Source organism: Jatropha curcas, chromosome 7 (genome assembly GCF_041381405.1).
Source record: "Jatropha curcas cultivar XTBG-Jc1 chromosome 7, XTBG_Jcur_1.0, whole genome shotgun sequence".
Lineage (NCBI taxonomy): Eukaryota > Viridiplantae > Streptophyta > Magnoliopsida > Malpighiales > Euphorbiaceae > Jatropha > Jatropha curcas.
Genome location: NC_143157.1, coordinates 18,806,601 through 18,826,337, shown reverse-complemented (window position 1 = coordinate 18,826,337; position 19,737 = coordinate 18,806,601). Strand labels below are relative to the sequence as shown.

Genomic DNA, 19,737 nt, shown 5'->3' with positions numbered 1-19,737 from the left:
ATATATATATATATATATATGTAGATTAGGTGTTATATTTCGTTTTTTCTGTATTGATGTTTGTTTTCAAGGTGTAAATGCGTATAATATAATGTTAATCAGAATGTTCATAACTAAAGTCTTTTTTTTTTTTTTTTTTTTTGTTTAACGACATTTTAAATCTAGTGATTTATCTAGTTAAAATTTAATTGGCTGAATACATAATTAATCTCCTAAAATTTAATAAAAAAAAAATTTATGACACTCTAAATTTTAAAATCGACCTTGTGGCAGTCTCATACCTCGTCACTCTAGAAATAATAAATTTTTAAAATTATTGGCTTTTATATGCAAATTATTAATTTGATATGTAATTAATGCAACTTTACAACAATAATTTTCGCATTTTTAACTATTCAACAAATATTTAATTGATTTAATTTATCAATTGAAGCATTCAATAAGTCAATTAAAGTATTTAATATGTGTAATTTTATAAATTGAAATATTTAATAAGTTAAAGTAAAAATTTAAAATGTAACACTGTGTTTTCAAAAGTATAGGATTAAATTTATGTAACGAGCCAAAACCGTCAATCTAATCAAATTTGACAATTCAACGACTTGATTTGAAATATATAGTAGAATAAGAATTGATCCACCCACTTTAATATTATCAAATGAGAATTGAGAGTGAAACGCGGGATGCAAATTTTCATTTTTCAACCATAACGTATGAATGTAGAGTTTCTTTTGTATGCCAAAATTATTATAAAGGCAAGTCAAAGATTAAGCTCCAAAGTCCATCAACTATGACTAATGTGTAATGGCGGTAAAACGACGGTCCACTGAAGGCGCTGCACGTACCACTACTCATTTGATAATAACAATAATAATATAACTAAGTTTTAGTTGAATCCAAATGGAGACGTACCATCAATCGTTTACTGTTCAAATGCATAATTTGCCCTCTGTTTTTTCCATAAAAAAACTTTGTAATCCCTTTAGTATGCGAATAACCTATTATAAATTTGTAGTTTTCTATTTTGCATCTGTTAGATACCTTGCTAAAATTATTATTGTGCGTGAGTTACATTCTCTTTAAGCTGGTAAATAGATTTTAACATAGTAATAATTGTTACGAATTAATTTCGCACGTAATAAAAAAAAAAAAAAAACCTCTAACTTCTTTTTTCTCTAACAAATATCTTATTTAACATAAAAAAAAATATAAATTACATAATTCGAAAATTGACAACTCATACATCAACGAAGAAATATGAAAAAGAAAAAGAATACAAAACGAATAAAATGGGAATATTTCGGAATTTCAAATTTCAACGGAGAAAAGATATTTAGATACATACACTTTGACTAAGAGACTGAGTTGGATAGTAGGAGGAAAGCTTTGATCAACAAAAATCAACATTATAACAAATTTCATTGTTGATAATTAGCATTGGAGATGGTTTAGTTTGTATAGATATGATGTTGTCAGTAGCGGAGGCATGGTGATTCCGATGAAAATCCATTTTAAGAAACAAATCTATTTTAGGAAAAAATAGATCTGAAGACTTCATTTGAGGATTTTCAATCCGTAATAGTTTCGAATGAAAGTTTGGAGGGCTTGGTAACAGCCACCAAACACCATTCATGTCATTATCTTGCTGGTGGTGGTGGTATCTGGCCGCGGAGGTCAAAAAAAAAAAAATAGAGAAAGAGAAAACACAGAAATAAAAAACAAAACAAAACTCAAAACCCATGGAAAGAAAGAGATGCTCTGATAGAGAGAAAAAGCTATTGCATGATGTGTTTTCCTCTACAAACCAAAAAGCAAAATTTTCTAGGTTTTATTTAATTTTTTTTAAAAAAAAAGAAAAAGATAGAAGAATAGAAAAGTTGTCAAGTTCGACATTTGAAGGTTTTCACTCTCTTTCACTTGTCTATTCTAGCGTGGCTAGCAAAATCTACAAAGTCATAATAGTTTATTCGCAAATTATAGAAAATCACTAGGTATTTTACGCAAAGTATAGAGGGGCAAATTACACATTTGACCATAATTTACCTTATGCATTGGATTTTATGATAGTTACAAAACATCAACTTATTGCAATTAAATTAATTATTTTTAATTTTTTCATGATAAGAAATAATTTTTTAACAGTGACATCTATATAATATTAGAAGATCTATATATCAATCCCATGTCCATAAATTTTCCTGCAATTAATTAAAATAGACAAAGAGATTTTAAAAAGGAAGATTATTTCCTTAAATTTTCTCAGTAAAAAAAATAAATAAAACTTGTTGGGGAATGGATTGCATATATATAATCTTGAAGGAAAAAAAAAATCTAAAAGAAGCTTACGTGACACTTTATTCTTTCAACATTCCTTTTTTTCTTTTTTTAAAAATTTTCTAATTAAAAATTTTAAACATTTATTTTCCTATATCTAATCTAACATATACCTATATTTAGAATTTTAAATAATTAATAATTTAAAACTTTTGAATTTTAAAATTAAAACTTTTAAAATTTTGAATTTCTTTTAAATATTGAAATTAAAAATTTTTATTTTTAAAACATTTGAATTTTAAAATTAAAACTTTTAAACTTTGAATTTCTTTTGAATTTTGAAATTAAAATTTAAAAATTTTTTAATTTATATATATATATATACCTCTATATTAATCATTTCCGATGATTTTCTTCCACAATGCTTTTTTACTTATTTTTGGTTGCTTTTCAATTTTCTGAGTTTTGATTGCTATCTTTATTTATTTTTTTATTTGTATATATGTGTTAATTGATATATATATATATATCGTATTTACTTAGTTTGATCTAATGTGTTAATTGGTGTATATATATCTATTATGTATTTAATCGATTTTACAGTATTTACTAATACAGTATACATATATATACACCGTATATACCGTGTATATCATATTTAATGTTTCTGTTATCACAATCGCCGGTCGTCAGTTGCGTTACCGGTCATTATTGTCGTGCTTTAATTACATAAGCTATATAGAAGTTTACTCTTACAGATTTCGTGTTTCATTGTGTTTCCTTTTTTATTGTTTCTTTTTTTTTTAGTATTTCTTTTTTTTTTTTGTGTTTCTTTTTTTCCGGTATTTCCTCTTTTTTTTAGTGTTTCCTTTTTTCAGTATTTCCAGTGTTTCCTTTTTTTTTTTTTTTCGTTTTTTCCATTCTCTCCCAAAGTCACTTTTGGTATTATTGAAATTTTTTTACTGAATTTATTATTATTTTAATAAGTATTCTTTTTATGACATTTTATTAAAATTGAAACCTCATATATGACATTTCTTAAATTGGCCCATTAACTAATATATGTTTAAAAATAATTTGTAAATTATTAAAAAATATCTTGCATACTATATTCTTCATATCTCTTTTTCCTTTAATCAAGTTTGGAATTCATAATTCAATTTATGTATATATTGAATTATTATGAATCATGCTATGTTTTTTTTTTTTTTTTTTTTAAGACAGGAAGTAAATCTACTATTGAAAGTTAACTTTTATACATACATATACATACGTTGAAATGTATTTTTGTTAGATGATAAAATATATAACTATAATGAATTTCAGATAACTAACGATATAAACTGAACTGAAATGTGTGTGTGTATATATCCACACTACTGTTTATTGAATTCAAAACTCAACCGCTACTGCACGTCTTACTTATAACTTCTGTAGTGAATCTAATATTGAATGTTAATTGCATATTTGAATTTTAAACATAAACTTTTATATATACATAGACATACATTGAAACATATATTGTTTAGTGATAAATGTAGAATTGTGTATATATATAACTATAATAAATTTTAAATAGATGATGGTATAAATTTAACTGAAATGTGTGTATATATATCACACTGATGTTTTATTAATTAATCGTTATATTCACATTAATCTCAATATGAAATATTATTTTAACATTATAAAAATCTAAATAATAAAATAAAAAAATTATAATCAATATTTAATATTAAAAAATAAAAGCAATTATAAATAACAATTAAAAAAATGAGCAACGAAGAATGTGCAATACATATCATAGAAAAACTAAAATAAATTAGCATGTCTATTGAAAACTCAACCATTATTACATGTCTTACTTGTAATTTTTGTAATAAGTGAATTTTTGAGAAGGCCTGACTGATTATGTGAAACAACCCGAATTTTTATTTTCAAAGATTTTTCATTTTAATTTAATAAACTGACAGCCTGGAAATGTATTTAATTATTTAAATGCAAATTAATAATTCGTACAGTGATAAACCGAATCAAAAACCAATTGAAAAATCAAAAATCAAACGAAAAACCAAGATTTGGGCTGAATCGAACCAGAATTGAATCGAACCAGCCCAAACCTTCTAGAAGCCCTCTTTCTTTTTATCTCCACGCTTATCTCTCCTCACCATTTCTACAACACCTCCAGCAGCACCATCACGCCACCACTTCCTCCTCTCTTTTTTTTCCTTTTCTTTTTCTTTTCTTTTCTTTTCTTTTCTTTCTTCTTCCTTGTGACTGCGTCTGCGTCGCGTCCCAGCAGCTCCAGCAGAAACGCAAGCCACCAGCACGAGCTCAGCCACGTCGCGCCACCTCGCCGCTGCTCCACACTGCAGTAGCTCCGCCATCACCGACACCTCTCTCCGTTCAAGCCAAGCAGGGACAGAAGGTTGCTCCTCCTCTGATCTGTCCAGGTGAGCGTCGATCTCAGGTGGTCCAGTCGCTTCCAACACGCACGCGTAAAGCTCAGATCTAGCGATCTGCGACAAAAAAACTAATTAATTTTGCGGTATAAATTAATGTTAGTAAATTTTTAGTTAATTAAATTAATTTTAGTAATTTTTAACTAATTAATTTAATTTAATTAATTGTGGTTAATTAATTTTAGTAATCTGAGTTAATTGATTTAATTTAAGTAATCTCGATTGGTTAATTAATTTAAGTAAACTGTGAGTAGATAAATTAATTTATATTAGTGTTGACCTATTGATTAATTAAATATTTGACTAATTAAATTTAATTCTAGTATTACATAAACTTATTAGGAAATTTGATAATAATAAATTTGTGGAATTTAAATGTGGATTTAAGGTAGATTATTTGGTAGGTAATATTAATTTATAAATTATGGAGGTAAGGTAGTGTGGATATTGACGTTCGGATGGAGGAAGGGAAAAGTTAAATTGATTGATTGCCCGATGGATGGGTTGTTAGAACTTAATAAAATGATTGATTGAGTTAATTGGTGGATAGTTGAATTGCAGGGGAAGTGCTGTCGAAATTTTGGTAGAAAATAAAATAAAATTTATTATGGAACATTAATTTACTAACGGCACTTATCTGAAAAATATAAACAAATAAATAAATAAACAAGAGTAACAAATTTATATATAGGTTAATAAATTAAATGCCGACTAAAATTATCATTATTATTATTATTCGTAATACTAATATTTTGATTAGTATGATCGTAAAATCTTATTTAACAAATAACTAAACCTTGCGATACATTAGAATAGATAAATAAATAAGGAAACCCAATATCATATATATATATATATATATATATATATATATATATATATATATATAATTTAAATTACTAAGGGAATTACTAAGGGAATTAAATAACTGATTACCAAAATTAATGAACGAATATGAAATATAATCTTTCGAATGAAAATTCTTACTTAGAATTTTATTGTTTATGTTAAAGGTTTATAAAACTCCGAAATGCAAGGACAAAGGCTCGAAGCATGTGGCTAGAAAAGCAGTTCCCTTAGAGGACAATTAAGAACAGTGAGTAGTGTTAGATAACTAGTACCATCCGCCTGCATTCATGCATTCACGGCTAAATGTTATCATGCATTAATTTATTGAGTTGCCATATTATGATGCATTAGTTGTTGATATTAAAAATTGTTTGATTACTTGTGCTATGAACATACTATGCCTTGTTTGTGTGGAATTGGGATGAAGTGGACCACCATGGGTTTGTGAGGACGGTCTATGTGATATGGATCCTAAATATGATATGATATGATATGATATTTGATCGTCGGCCGGGAAAATGGGAGATCGGCGCCCCCGTGTGCACCTGATGATATGGATTGTAAGGAAAACCACAGGATGGCTTCTTGTTGTTGCGCACCTGATAATCTAGATTTGATTGTAGCCCGCAGGGTGGCCTCCTGTTGTGAGCACTTGATGATCTAGATTGGATGGAGACCACCGGGTTGCCTCCTGTTGGTATGGAAAAGAAAAGAGAGAATGGAAAAACAATGAGAGGACTGGTCAGTGAGGATTAGACCAGTTGGCCGTATGGGGGATCGGCTCCCTGGTGCACATGTATGAGAGGGCGAGCCATGTGTGAGGACGGCTCGTTGGGGTTTCAGGTGGTGCCACTGACTAATTTCCACGTGATGTGATTAAATGAAGGTGATAATAACTGTGATTGCTGTTGTATTGCCATTTGTGTGACAAATTGCATGATCATAAATTTATTTGATAAACAAATAAAAATATTTTAGCATCTGTATGATTGTGTGGGGTGAGAGGGTTATCTAACTCTACTCATTGAGTTTGGCGCTCATCCCTGCCTACCTATTTTTTTCCAGGTAACAGAAGAAAGAAAAATCCTATGGAGTTGAGACATAAGTATAGAGGACTGTAAACGATAAATAAATGATGATGTAAATGTACAGGTAGAGTTCCGCAATTGTATTCTAGTGGGTTGTAGATGAACTGTACTAGTGATACATAATTGAAATAAATTATTGGGCATGTATCCACAATTATGAATAGTAAATGAGACTTGCATAATATAGGCTTACTACGGGCTTCGGGGGCCTTAAGCCCATCCAGGTCGTAGTGCCGGTCCGGTCCATGGAAATGGGTCGTGACATTATGATATTAGAAAATGGTTATTCAAAATATTATAAGTCATAGAAGTGAAGTCCATTTATCTAATTTTATGAGATATGGTATAAAGTTGTTTCAACATAGAATTGATTGCTTAAAAACTTTAGCATATTTTGATTTTAATGTAATTTTTATTTTTATTTATTAATTAGATATTATATTCGTGTTACTATCTCAATATGAAATCATGTTTTAACATTATAAAAATTTCAAAGAATAAAAATAATTAATATTTAATATTATCCAAAAAACAACAAGTATAAAACGAATAATAGTAATGTGCAGTACACGTCATAAAAAAAATAGTAATTATATAAAGGAGAATTATAGAGTTGAATTATAATGAGATTCAATAAATAAGTAAAAAATTAAAAATACAATAAACTCTTTCTTGAATTTAAAAAAAAAAATGACACTTAAAGTAAAATAAGAAAAACCATAAAAAAAATGACAATTTGAGTAGAATGGAGAGAATATTTTCTAGATCATCATATAAATCTTAAACGACGGATATTTATAGATGGGTGGAGGGAGCATGAAGACCACAAATTATAAAACTTCTAACAACACATTTTGAAAAAATTACAATCAAATCTTCAAAGTAAATTACCAAGAAAGAGAAAAAAAAATAAAATAAAATAAAGGAAGAAGAAGAAAAAGAATTGAGGATTTAGCAAAAGGGTAAATTAGCAGCAACAAGACCCAGAAATTATATATATTGTTAAAAATTAAATCAGATTAATATATTTGAAAAGGAAAAATAATGTTGCAAGAGAATCGTATGTACAACAGCCACATTCTATGGAGAGGGAATCTTATTCAATTTATTAACAGACAAAAGAAGAGTTTACCAAGAAAAGAAGAAAGCTCGCACCTTTGGATCATATAAGTGAACCGTTACCTTCACTGTCCTTAGATTCAAAAGCAAATCTCTGGCTTTGGCCAAAAAGTTAAAATTTCAGTCTTATGCAGATTTCAGAGTGTGTTTCATGATGGGTCATCTTTACTATTTTAAAATCTACTGAATGACTTCATTTAGAATCAAAAAGCAAATATATACACACACCAAGAACACAATAAATTAAAATGAAAGACATTTTTTTCAAAAAAAAAAAAAAAAAGGGGAAAGAAAAAGAAAACGGTAATGTGAAGAAAACTCATGAATATGTAAAAAAATTGTGATATATTTCTAGATATTAAAATTTCATTTTAATTATCTATAAAAATTTAAAAATATTAAAGGCGAACAAAAATATTTACTGAACTATATTTCAAATTGATAGTCTAAATCGTCAATTTAAGTCCCAAATTGAAAACCTAACTAAAGAATTATACAAAAAAAAAAAAAAATATCATCAAAATGAATGTTTAATTAATACCAAATTTCCATTCTCCAATAATAAAATCATTATTAAATGAAATAGAAAAACAAAATCACCATAAGTACCATTCACAATGCAGCTTCATCCATATAGATTAGGGAATTACAAAGCAAATATAGTCATAAGAGTTCAAGAAATTTCGAGTATAAGATAATCTCCATTCATATAAAAAGAAAATAAAATACATAAAATTTATATATAATACATACACCAAAAACAAAACCCATAACCAAAATGGGTTCTATCCTTCTTTTCAACTTTGAGTAGTTGAAGAGAAGATATTAAAATACTTATGAGGTTTTGTATACATATGGGCATTTCATTAAAGAAATACATATATATGTATAGCTGTTGTATAATACTTGAAGTTGAGGAGTTCTTTTTGTTTTTGACTTGAGACCCTTTTTGACTGACTTGGTAAAGAAAGTGTAATCCTTACACTTTCTAATGGGGCATGGGAATGACAACTTGAGACAAAAACATGCCTTTGTAAGAGGAAATTATTATGGTGTTGGGTTGAGGTTTAATTCCATAACCAAGGTTGTTTGCTTAAGAGCACCAAAACGCCTGCATAGAAACAAAAATATTATAGTCTTATTTAATTTTGCAAGTTGATTAATTAATTACTTGATGTGTCTGCATGCATGCAAAACATTAATTACAAAAAAAAAAAAAAATGAAATGAGAAATTAAAACAAAAATATAAACTAAGGGTTTATGCATTATAAACTTGATCTGATATGAGAACCAGCTTGCAGTTATTCTTAAAATAAGTCAAATATATTAATATAATATAATTTTGAATCTAGTAGCTAACAAGATTATTCTATTTAAAATCGAACACTAAATAGATAAAGAATTAAAGAAATAATTCAAATATTTTAAAATACTTTTTTTTTAATTTTTATATAATATAACATGTTGAAATGCCTATCAATAATTCTAATTCTTCTTTCAAAAAAAAATTTTAATGTTATTTCTAAAAATAAGCCTTTTTATATTCAAATGAATGTATTTTCAATATGAAACATTTTTTTTAAATAAACACTGGGTTAAAATTTTTAAAATAAGAAAGGTAGAAATTATAAAAGCATGAAAAAAAAAAAAAAACAAAAATAAAGACATTGATTAATTAAATTAACTATTAAAAGAAAGAAAGCAATAAATATATAACAAGAAGTTAACATACATTGAAACAAGCAATGCGTCTTCTCCAAGCCTTCTTCGCTTTCTTGAACTTAGAGAAAAACTGATCTTCAGAGCAAATATTGCCTGTAGAAGGTACGAAAATCCGTCGAGGAATCGGAGGAGACCATAACCCGCTTTGCTCATAGTCAAAATCATATTGCGAAGCATCAAAGAACTTCCCAAGAAGCCTTTCGGATACGGATTTCGAAACCATTTGAATACTTGGAGTAGTAATCAATGAAGAAGAATAAGAAGAAGAAGAATAACTTCCTGCTGGCGATGTGCACGCCATTGATGAACCTTCTGAAATATTCGCCATTGAAAGAAGATTAATTTAACAAAACAAAAAAAAAAAAAAAAAAAAAAAAAATTCAGGTAGAGAGAGAGAAAGGTTTATGCAATATGGTACAAATGGTTCGCTTGTTTGGTGTAATAGAGAAGAAGTTAGTTTGAAAGAAGTGCTTTGCTGATGTTTTGCTGAAAAGAACTAATTAACGGTTTGGTTGACGAAATTAAGAGAAAAGCTATAAAAGACATTTATTCTATATCTATGGGACCCTCTTGCTCTTCCTAGTAAATTTTTGGAAACAATTGCGGATCCAATAATTTGGATAATTAATTCAAAAATTAGTTATTTCAGTAACCATTAGTTGTATTATAAGTTTTTTTATTAATTTTTTTTGAAACATTAAAGGGAGTGACATTTCATAATCTTTTTCCTCAAACTCTAAATACGGATACAGTTGTTATATCATTGAACACTATAAATATTATGGATAGTGTTTTAATCAAGTCAAAACACTACATGCTATATAAAAAGTTGTTGCAGAATAATGTTCATGAAATACTGTAATTTAATTGATACTAGATAGTACTTTCTCTGTCTCAAGATATAAGTTGTTTAAGGTTTTTGCACAAGGATTAAGAAACAATTACCTTTATTAGATTATAACAAAACTAAGAGTAATTTGACCAAATTATCTTTTATGTCAAAACCAATAGTTATTTATGAAATTATGTATTATATCTAATATAAATAAGGATAATATTAAAAAAATGTCTTTTATTACTCTTTATAATATTTAAAACGACTTATATTTTGAAATAAAATAACCACCTAAAAATATTTTATATTTTGAAATAGAGAGAGTAGGTAATAACAATTCGCGGCTATAACTGTTGGTTGTTTGAATTTGAATAACAGTTGCTATTAGTATATAAATAAGTGTATGATCCAAATTTATCGAACGGTTAGTACCCTATTGATAATTGATCCAAATTATTGGACTCAATTGGGCTTCTTCACAGAATGGCTAGATATTACTTTCACTGTGTAGACATTGGCCCAAAAAAGTCTAGGCTTTGGGCCGAAATCCTGTGAATTTGACAATGTTTAGTACTCCATGTTCTTTTTATATAGAGAAAAACTTTCTAATTTTGGCATTTCTTTAACTTTACTCAAAATGGAACTTTGAGAAGGATGTTAGATAAAAAAGTCTAAAATATTCTAATATTAATTATGTAATCTCCGTGCAGATTGTGCTCTGAATGAGAAAAGTGGCAGAAAAAAAAAAGGAAAGACATTTAATGCATTCAAGTTTCCAAATTCTGACTAAATGACTGTTTGAAAGACCCTATGGATGTGAGTGAAAACTTGAGCGACAATTTGTGTAATTATTCAAAATATGGACACATAAGTAGATGATTGCATTATAGTTTTGAAAGACTCTTTTATATTGATATTACACCTTATAAATATGTGTACGAATTTTATTAATTCTGAATTACTTAATGTAATTTTATAATTTAATTGAGCACTGATAAAAATTCCATGCTAATATTCTGAATAAGTTGTAACAAAATGAAAAAAAACATCAAATGGAAACTTATGTAAACATCGTGAAAATGTGTTGGCGAATTTATAGAACTTCATTGAGATCAAATGAAAATGGATTATTCATGATGCAAGAAATATTATTCCACTCTTTTTATTGTCCTTAGTTTGGAAAGCTTATGAATGCAATTACATATTCATGTTCTATTCCAAATTTATATAAATGCATATTGTAAAAAGTTGAGGAGATAGTGAGCGTATAAAAATTTTTGGCCCCACATTTTCGTCATATTTGCACGCATTTGATTGAAATTGTTCAAGATTTTAGAAAATAAGAGAAATTTAAAATTTCAAACATGAAATTTTAATTTGGAAAAATTTGAAAATGGATAATTAACACCGTTAGCTCACAATTCCTTCCATTTTCGGCTAAAATCCTGTAATTAATGATGCTATGGGAGTCCACCAAATGAAAACCCATTTAATGTTATTTAGGGGTAAAATAGGCATATATTAAAAAAACTATTCAGTTAAACTATCGTCTTAATTCCTTTACAAATTTAGTTATTTCTAAATAAAGAAAACAAAGGGAGTACATAATTTTTCTACAGATAGATTTCTTGTAATCCGAAGTAGGGAATAGTTTTTAGATTTTTTAATGAATAAAATTTGTAGTTTAGTAAGATTTTCTGATTAGTCTAGATAAATAGTATGTTATTTTACATTGGATTGGCTGTTCTTGTAATCTAAAAATAGAATTATCCCACGTTAATCACAACAAATTTTAACTGTTATTTAGACTTAAATTCTTTTTGGGCAAATATACTGAAGAAAAAAGTGATATTGCAATTGAATTTACAAATAATGAAATTCATAACTAAAGACGAAGTTTTCGTAAATTTGGTTAATTTATCAGTCCTAAATATGGAACAGTGACAATAATATTTTTTTTTTTTCTAATACAGAGCACTTAGAGTAATAATGCTTTTGGAGACAATTGCATTTTTACTAATAAACCAAATTAGAGTTCTAACCTTGGTAGATGTAACTCGGTTAAACTATACTGTTTCGAACAATGGGTTGGATTGAGATGATCACAAAGCTTTCATGATAGACCTCACTGGAAGCAGTGGTGCGGGGAATATATGAGGCCCTTCTTCTTGCTTGGAATCATGGCTGGAGAAGGATAGTTGTGCAGTCTGATTCACAAGTAGCTATTGATCTAATAGTAGGGACTGCGGTTGGTCCCTGCAGACTGTTGGGGCAAACTGGCCTCGGTTGTTCTCTTAAGGGCTTAATACCCTTCTTTGGAAGAAAAAAAAAAACATTTAATCATATCAAAAAGAATTATATCTTTTATATTTACAAAAAATACATGTTTTGTAAATTTGTATTTCATTATATATTTATTTTAATTTAAGAAATGAGTTTCTTAGAGTTTTTGATTTGTAGAGACATATTTCTAAAAGAGAAAATATATTTCCAAATTACCCAATTTATGAAAAACGGCCACTAAATGTTTCTCAGTATGTTCCAAACGTTTTTGTGCAGGAAACGACGGCCAAAGAAAATTTTTGTGCAACATAAATTGTGATAGTAGTTGGAAGTAGAATTGACCGTGCAGCGGGTTTGGTTCAAACTTTTACAATATATGCATATGATATCTCAATAAACAAAAAAATAATATTCTTTATCCCCTCAAGTAAGTGACAATGATTTTCGCAAGTATACGAAATCGCAAGTATACGAAATCGCAACAAGTAATATAGAGTGAGTAGAGTATCGTCTCCATAGGGATTGTATATCAAGTACCAAAATTATATTATCCTATTATTATTTAAACGGCAATAAGGGAGAATTATTGTAAGAAAAATAAATACTTAAAAGAGAACAAAAATAACTCAAGCAACAGTATTTGAAGGAAAGAAATCAAGGATTTTAAAACTACTAGGGATTTTGATTTCACTTAACTCTATCCAATTTATTTTATTAGTTTGTTAATCAATTTTAATTGTTCAAGTCGGAGAAATAACCCTAGAATCACTAACAAGCTCTCCCGATGTTTTGTTAGCTATTCTAATTCAATTTAATTACCTATCTTCCAATAGCGTAATCAAACATGAATTAAATCATTAAGTTTTGTGGTTTGTTTTGTGAATTCATAACCTAAAATCATTAACTTATGAAAATCCCCTATGAGTTAAACCATATAGCTTCCGTATCAAGTTATTATTCTCATGTAATTATTCTCAGGTAATTTATTACCTTCTTCATATCAAAAACCTTTCTTCCGATAGTGATTAATGAAATAAATTAATTCAGGGAAAAAAAAAAAACTCTGCATGGAAGCATTAAGTTTAATAATAAATTATACTTTGAACAAAGAAAAACAAATCTAATATTATAAATTGGAAAAAAATTCAAGCTACATCAAATTAATCCCTAGTATGAGGATTTAGTTCGACATAGTAATTAAATAAAACTCAAATAATACTTGAATAAAATTTCATAATCAATATGAATAATAAAAAGTAAAACAAGATTAAGAGTTTAGAAATAAAAACTAGGCAACAGATAACGTGGACGGCTTCTTTGAATCTTGGCACGAATCTTGAATGCTTGAAGTCTTTAAGAGAGAAAAGAAACAATGGAACAAAAGATGGAATATACAATGAATGGCTCCTTATGACTAGTCTCTCTATTTATATAGACTTTCTGGAGTATCTTCGTGTTCGTTTAGGAAAGTGAATTTTTATTGAGTAAGAAATCTTTTGGAGATAGAAAACAGTTCAGGCTTTGTATTTCTTTCCAATTAGGACTCTCCCAGTGTCTAAATATGATTAAAACTTGATTTTCACGTCAGGAAATCATCTCATGTGGGTCCATGCAAATGGTGCAGGATGGGCTGACGTTTTAGGCCCAAGGCAAAACCTAAACTTTGGCACGGGCGTGCCAGCCTCTGAGAGTTTGCTTACTTTGCTCTTTTCCGTGTCAAAATCCTACAAATTTCCTTAACATCAAGTAAATTATGATTCAAGGAAGTTTTGAGCAAAAACATAAATAAAACTAAATAAAAACTAATTAAAGTAATTAGAACTACTAAAATTCTTAATAAAAACTATATTAAAAATACTATAAAAATAACAACTATCAAAATTTCCCAAACTTAAACCATTGTTTGTGTTCAAGCAACAAAACTAAAAACAAAAGAAAAACATAAGATAAACAAACTAACAAAGCTAGCTTAATATGGTTGGAGATAATTATTCACAATTTCAAAAATATAAAAAATTATTAACATGAGACTAAATCAAGTGTTTCCTATGCTAATTTATATTCTAGCAAAAATTCAATTCTCGACAAAACATATTCCTTAATCTAAACATAAGTTAATAAGGTTTTCAACACCAATAGTTATTCAACTTATGACAAATAGAATATGAATTTTCACAAAAATTATTTAACATTTAAATAAGATGTTTAACAATATAAGTTTAACATTCCCATATACAAAATTAGTCATCCCTTCTCCACAATTGAAATGCATACAATTTAAAAGATCAAAAGGTCTTTATTTAGGTTGTAATGGGATATTAGAGATTTCCTTTTTAGCTAAACAAAGAAAAAGGATAAAAGGGTAGACAAAAAGCACCAAAAAAATGCATAATCTCAAGATTTTCATTACATCAAAACAATTTTTTTTTTTTTTTTATTTGTAAAGGGAGATTAACTTGAAGTTCTTCACTAACTCAAAATTAGAGATACTTTGGCAATGTCTCTTCATAATACTTTGATAATTTTTTCCTTGCTTCAATTCCCCAAACTTGAATTCTTTGATTGATTGCTTCTTCTACGGGGTGTTTCTCTTTGAGTTTTCTAATTGGTCCACTTGCTAGTATTAATGAAATTTTCTCACTTTTTGTCGCTATGTTTTAATAAAAATCAAATCCTTCAATTATACATTATTGCACTTAGGGTAGAAATTTAAATTGGTTTAATGGCTAGGCTTAATAAGGGTGAACAATAAAATTTGGATATAGGCTTCAAATTGGTTGCAAAAGTCATATTTGAATTTAGTTGGCCTAGGCTAAAAAAAAGGATTCAACAAAAAATGCCTAAATCATCTCTTTTTAAATGTAAGCATTTAAAAATTTTGACTCAAAGGGAATTTTAATTTGTTCTAGGAATGCCAAGGTTAAATAAATTTTGATTAAAACATATCTATATATCATAAAATTCACAAAAATTAGTGTTTATAATATTAGAAACGAATAGTTAAACCAAAGAATCATGTTAAATCAAAAATTAAAATTAAAGCTCAAACATACTAGACTAGAACAACAACTAAATTTATCACAAGTTACTAAATTATGATAATTCTCAAGCTTGCTCACAATTATTTCAACCATATTAAGCTAATAAAAACAAACAAATAAAATAATAAAAAAAATAAAATATTAATTAAAATTTTCCTCTCCCCAACTTAATCTAGCACATTGTCCCCAATATGTGCAAAAATAAGACCACTTCCCCAAACTTATCATATATTATCAAAACAAGGTATAAAAATAAAATAGAGTTGAGAACACCTTACCACCATTGTATTGAAAAATACAATAAAAGACAAGGAAATAAAGGCCATTGAAATGGAAAAGAACAACATAACACAATAATAATAATAATAATAATAATATAGACATAATTGTTAGGGGAGAAAAACATCGAAAATAAAAATAATAAAAAAATGGAAAGGAAAATTCCAATAAAAATAATTAAAAGCAATTAAAAAAATAAAAAATAAATAAAAAAAGAAAAAAAAAACAATAGAATGAGTACATCAAATACAAGAGAAGGAAGAAAAAAAGAAGAAGAAGAAAAAAAAAAGTAAAACAAACAAAAAAAAAAATGAACTTACCTCAAAATAAAAGAGAGAAGAAAGAAAGAAAAAAAAAAACACTCACGTGATCTAAGGAATAAAAGGACAAAAAACAAAAAAAAAATTCAAATAAAAAAAATCTGCAGCATGGCCTGAGGGTGCTGTGTTGCTCGGGGGTGCTGCTAGGGGGTACTGTGTAGCACGGGGGTGCTGGGTAGCACACCTTGGGGGTGCTAGATTCTGACTATGGACATATTTTTCTTGGAAACAGCACGGGGGTGCTGGGTAGCATGCCCTGCCCGTGCTAAAGCCTGACTTTGGCAGTTTTAGTCAGTTTTCAAGCCTCTTTAGTCCTTCCTTGACCTACAATATGAGTATAAAACACCAAAATAAAATAAAATAATGGTTTAAAGATGGGGAAAAAATGAAAAAAATACAAATAAAAATAATTTGCAAAGGAAAAGAAAGAAAATAATGGGTTGCCTCCCATTAGCGTTTTGTTTAAAGTCTTTTAAACTCGACTTTTGAGAAATTTATCAAATAATGGCTTTCGCCCATAGTATGTATCATGTAATATCACACATGGGTCTTGGTTGAAAATGCCCTCAAGATTGGCTAGTTCAAGAAAATTTATGCTCGTCTTATCAACAACATCTCGCTTTGAATGATGAACTTAGGAAAAAAACTGTTTTAGATCATGGAGAACACAATTCATTGAAGGTGGTATCATTGGAAAGAAAGAATCTTCTGGTGGTGTATGTATAAAAACCATTGATGAGGTCAAATCAACAGTCTCAATTATTTCTTCATCCACCAATATTACTTGTTGTTTGTCTTCATTTATATCCTCACCCAATGTCCCTTCCAACTGTACCTCACCTTTTTCATTGTCATTAATAATCATATCTAGAAACAAGAAAGTGAGATTTAATCCGTCTTCAAAAGAGTTGCATTTTCACATGTAGGCTTTACTTCTTCTAAAGGTGCAATTTCCCATGAAGTTTCCTCATAATTTATCTTACACTCATCATCTTGATATCCATTAGTTGCCATGGTTATTAATTCCGCTGCTTGTATCTCTAAATACTTTATTGCCGCTTGTTGGATCTTAAAACTCTCGCGAGTTTCATTCATAAATTCTATGTGAGATTTAGTAAAGGCAACAATCAAATCCTCTAAATTCTTTTGCTTCTCTTCTTCATTTCTTCATACTCAAAATTTGGAGGGTATTGGTGATTCCAACCCTGCAGTGAAGGATCCTAATGCCAACGGTAGTCAAAACCAGCCATATCACTTAACATGTAAAGTATATATTCATAGCTATTTTCCGAAAGGTGAATACTAGTTGTTGAAAATCCATTATCTACCCAACTTCTTGTTTCTTCATCTAATCCACAGTGGAATATGTAAGTGAGATATTTATTTTTAAAATTATGATAAGGAAATCTCTCCAACAATTCATTAAATCTTGCCCAAGCGGCATAAAATAGCTCTGAATGTTGTTGAATAAAACTTGCGACTACTTGTTGATACAACATCTCAAAATACTTCGCAAGAAAATAATGAAAGTAAAAATCAATAACAACAAAGAAACAAAAAACTACAAATAATATAAACAAATATTTCAAATAAAATAAAAATAAAATAAAAAATGTCCAAATTAATGATAGGTTAATTGATATTGATATTAGTAATGCAAATTTCCGGCAACGGCGCCAAAAACTTGACAATGATTTTCGCAAGTATACGAAATCGCAGCAAGTAATATAGAGTGAGTAGAGTATCGTCTCCACAGGGATTGTATATCAAGTACTAAAATTATCTTATCCTATTATTATTTAAAGGGCAATAAGGGAAAATTATTGTAAGAAAAATAAATACTTAAAAGAGAACAAAAATAACTCAAGCAACAGTATTTGAAGGAAAGAAATCAAGGATCTTAAAACTACTAGGGATTTTGATTTCACTTTAACTCTATCCAATTTATTTTATTAGTTTGTTAATCAATTTTAATTGTTCAAGTCGGGAAAACAACCCTAGAATCACTAACAAGCTCTCCCGATGTTTTGTTAGCTATTCTAATTCAATTTAATTACCTATCTTCCAATAGCGTAATCAAACATGAATTAAATCATTAAGTTTTGTGGTTTGTTTTGTGAATTCGTAACCTAAGATTATTAACTTATGAAAACCCCCCATGAGTCAAACCATATAGTTTCCGCATCAAGTTATTATTCTCATGTAATTTATTACCTTCTTCATATCAAAAACCCTTCTTCCAATAGTGATAAATGAAATAAATCAATCCAGGGGAAAAAAAACTCTGCCTGGAAGCATTAAGTTCAATAATAAATTATACTTTGAACAAAAAAAAAAACAAATCTAATATTATAAATTGAAAAAGAATTCAAGCTACATCAAATCCCTAGTATGAGGATTTAGTTCGACATATTAATTAAATAAAACTCAATAATACTTGAATAAAATTTCATAATCAATGTAAATAATAAAAAGTAAAACAAGATCAATAGTTTAGAAATAAAAACTAGGCAACAAATAACGTGGACAGCTTCCTTGAATCTTGACACGAATCTTGAATGCATAAGTCTTTGAGAGAAAAAAGAAACAATGGAACAAAAGATGGAATATACAATGAATGGCTCCTTATGACTAGTCTCTCTATTTATATAGACTTTCTGGAGTATCTTCGTGTTCGTTTAGTAAAGTGAATATTTATTGAGTAAGAAATCTTTTGGAGATAGAAAACTGTTCAGGCTTTGTATTTCTTCCCAATTAGGACTCTCCCAGCGTCTAAATAGGATTAAAACTTGATTTTCACGTCAAGAAACCATCTCATGTGGGTCCATACAATTGGTGCAGGATGGGCTGACGTTTTATAATTAGGCCCAAGGCAAAACCTGAACTTTGGCAAGGGCGTGCTGTGAGGCACGGCTAGCTAGGGCGTGCCAGCCTCTGAGAGTTTTGCTTATTTTGCTCTTTTCCGTGTCAAAATCCTATAAATTTCCTTAACATCAAGTAAATTATGATTCAAGGAAACTTTGAACAAAAATATAAATAAAACTAAATAAAAACTAATTAAAGTAATTAAAACTACTAAAATTTCTAATAAAAACTATATTAAAAATACTATAAAAATAACACTTATCATTAAGATTAGATTATACATGCGAGACAACTAAAAAAGCTTATTTAAAAAAATGATAAATGATCGGGACATGAAAAGTACATATTCGTGTCCTCTCCATTTTTATGGGAATCCAATAAGGATATGGAAGGAAGACAATATATAGTGATCCATGGTGGTTGGAGGGATAATGGTGGACCTTCTTAGTAGTGTGACTAATCAATAGTTATCATAATAATATATGGCACAAAATTATTCTTTTATAATATTTGTCTAATTAATTATTAATTGAAAATTTATTTTTTCGTACTTATTTCAAAAATTTTCATTTATTTCATATGAATTAAAAATGTGATTA

At 28.2% G+C, this 19,737-nt stretch overlaps 1 protein-coding gene and 1 long non-coding RNA gene across 2 annotated transcripts; one reads left to right on the top strand and one right to left on the bottom strand.

Moving 5' to 3' along the window:
- The first annotated feature begins 4,269 nt into the window (after nt 1-4,269).
- LOC149494857 (uncharacterized) lies at nt 4,270-7,055 on the top strand. Its single transcript, XR_016321873.1, has 3 exons — nt 4,270-4,727; nt 5,750-5,832; nt 6,651-7,055. It is a non-coding gene; the product is annotated as an uncharacterized LOC149494857 (long non-coding RNA).
- Nucleotides 7,056-7,681: 626 nt separating this feature from the next.
- On the bottom strand, nt 7,682-10,006 carry LOC149494856 (uncharacterized). The gene is made up of 2 exons (XM_089724514.1): nt 9,526-10,006; nt 7,682-8,903 (listed from the first exon to the last, which is right to left on the bottom strand). The coding sequence occupies exons 1-2, from the start codon at nt 9,841-9,843 to the stop codon at nt 8,886-8,888; spliced, it is 336 nt and encodes a 111-aa protein (XP_089580640.1). The 5' UTR covers nt 9,844-10,006; the 3' UTR covers nt 7,682-8,885.
- Between the last annotated feature and the right edge of the window lie 9,731 nt (nt 10,007-19,737).

Coding starts and splice junctions, on each gene's coding strand:
- LOC149494856 (XM_089724514.1), bottom strand. CDS start 9,843: ATGGCGAATATTTCAGAAGGTTCATCAATGGCGTGCACATCGCCAGCA.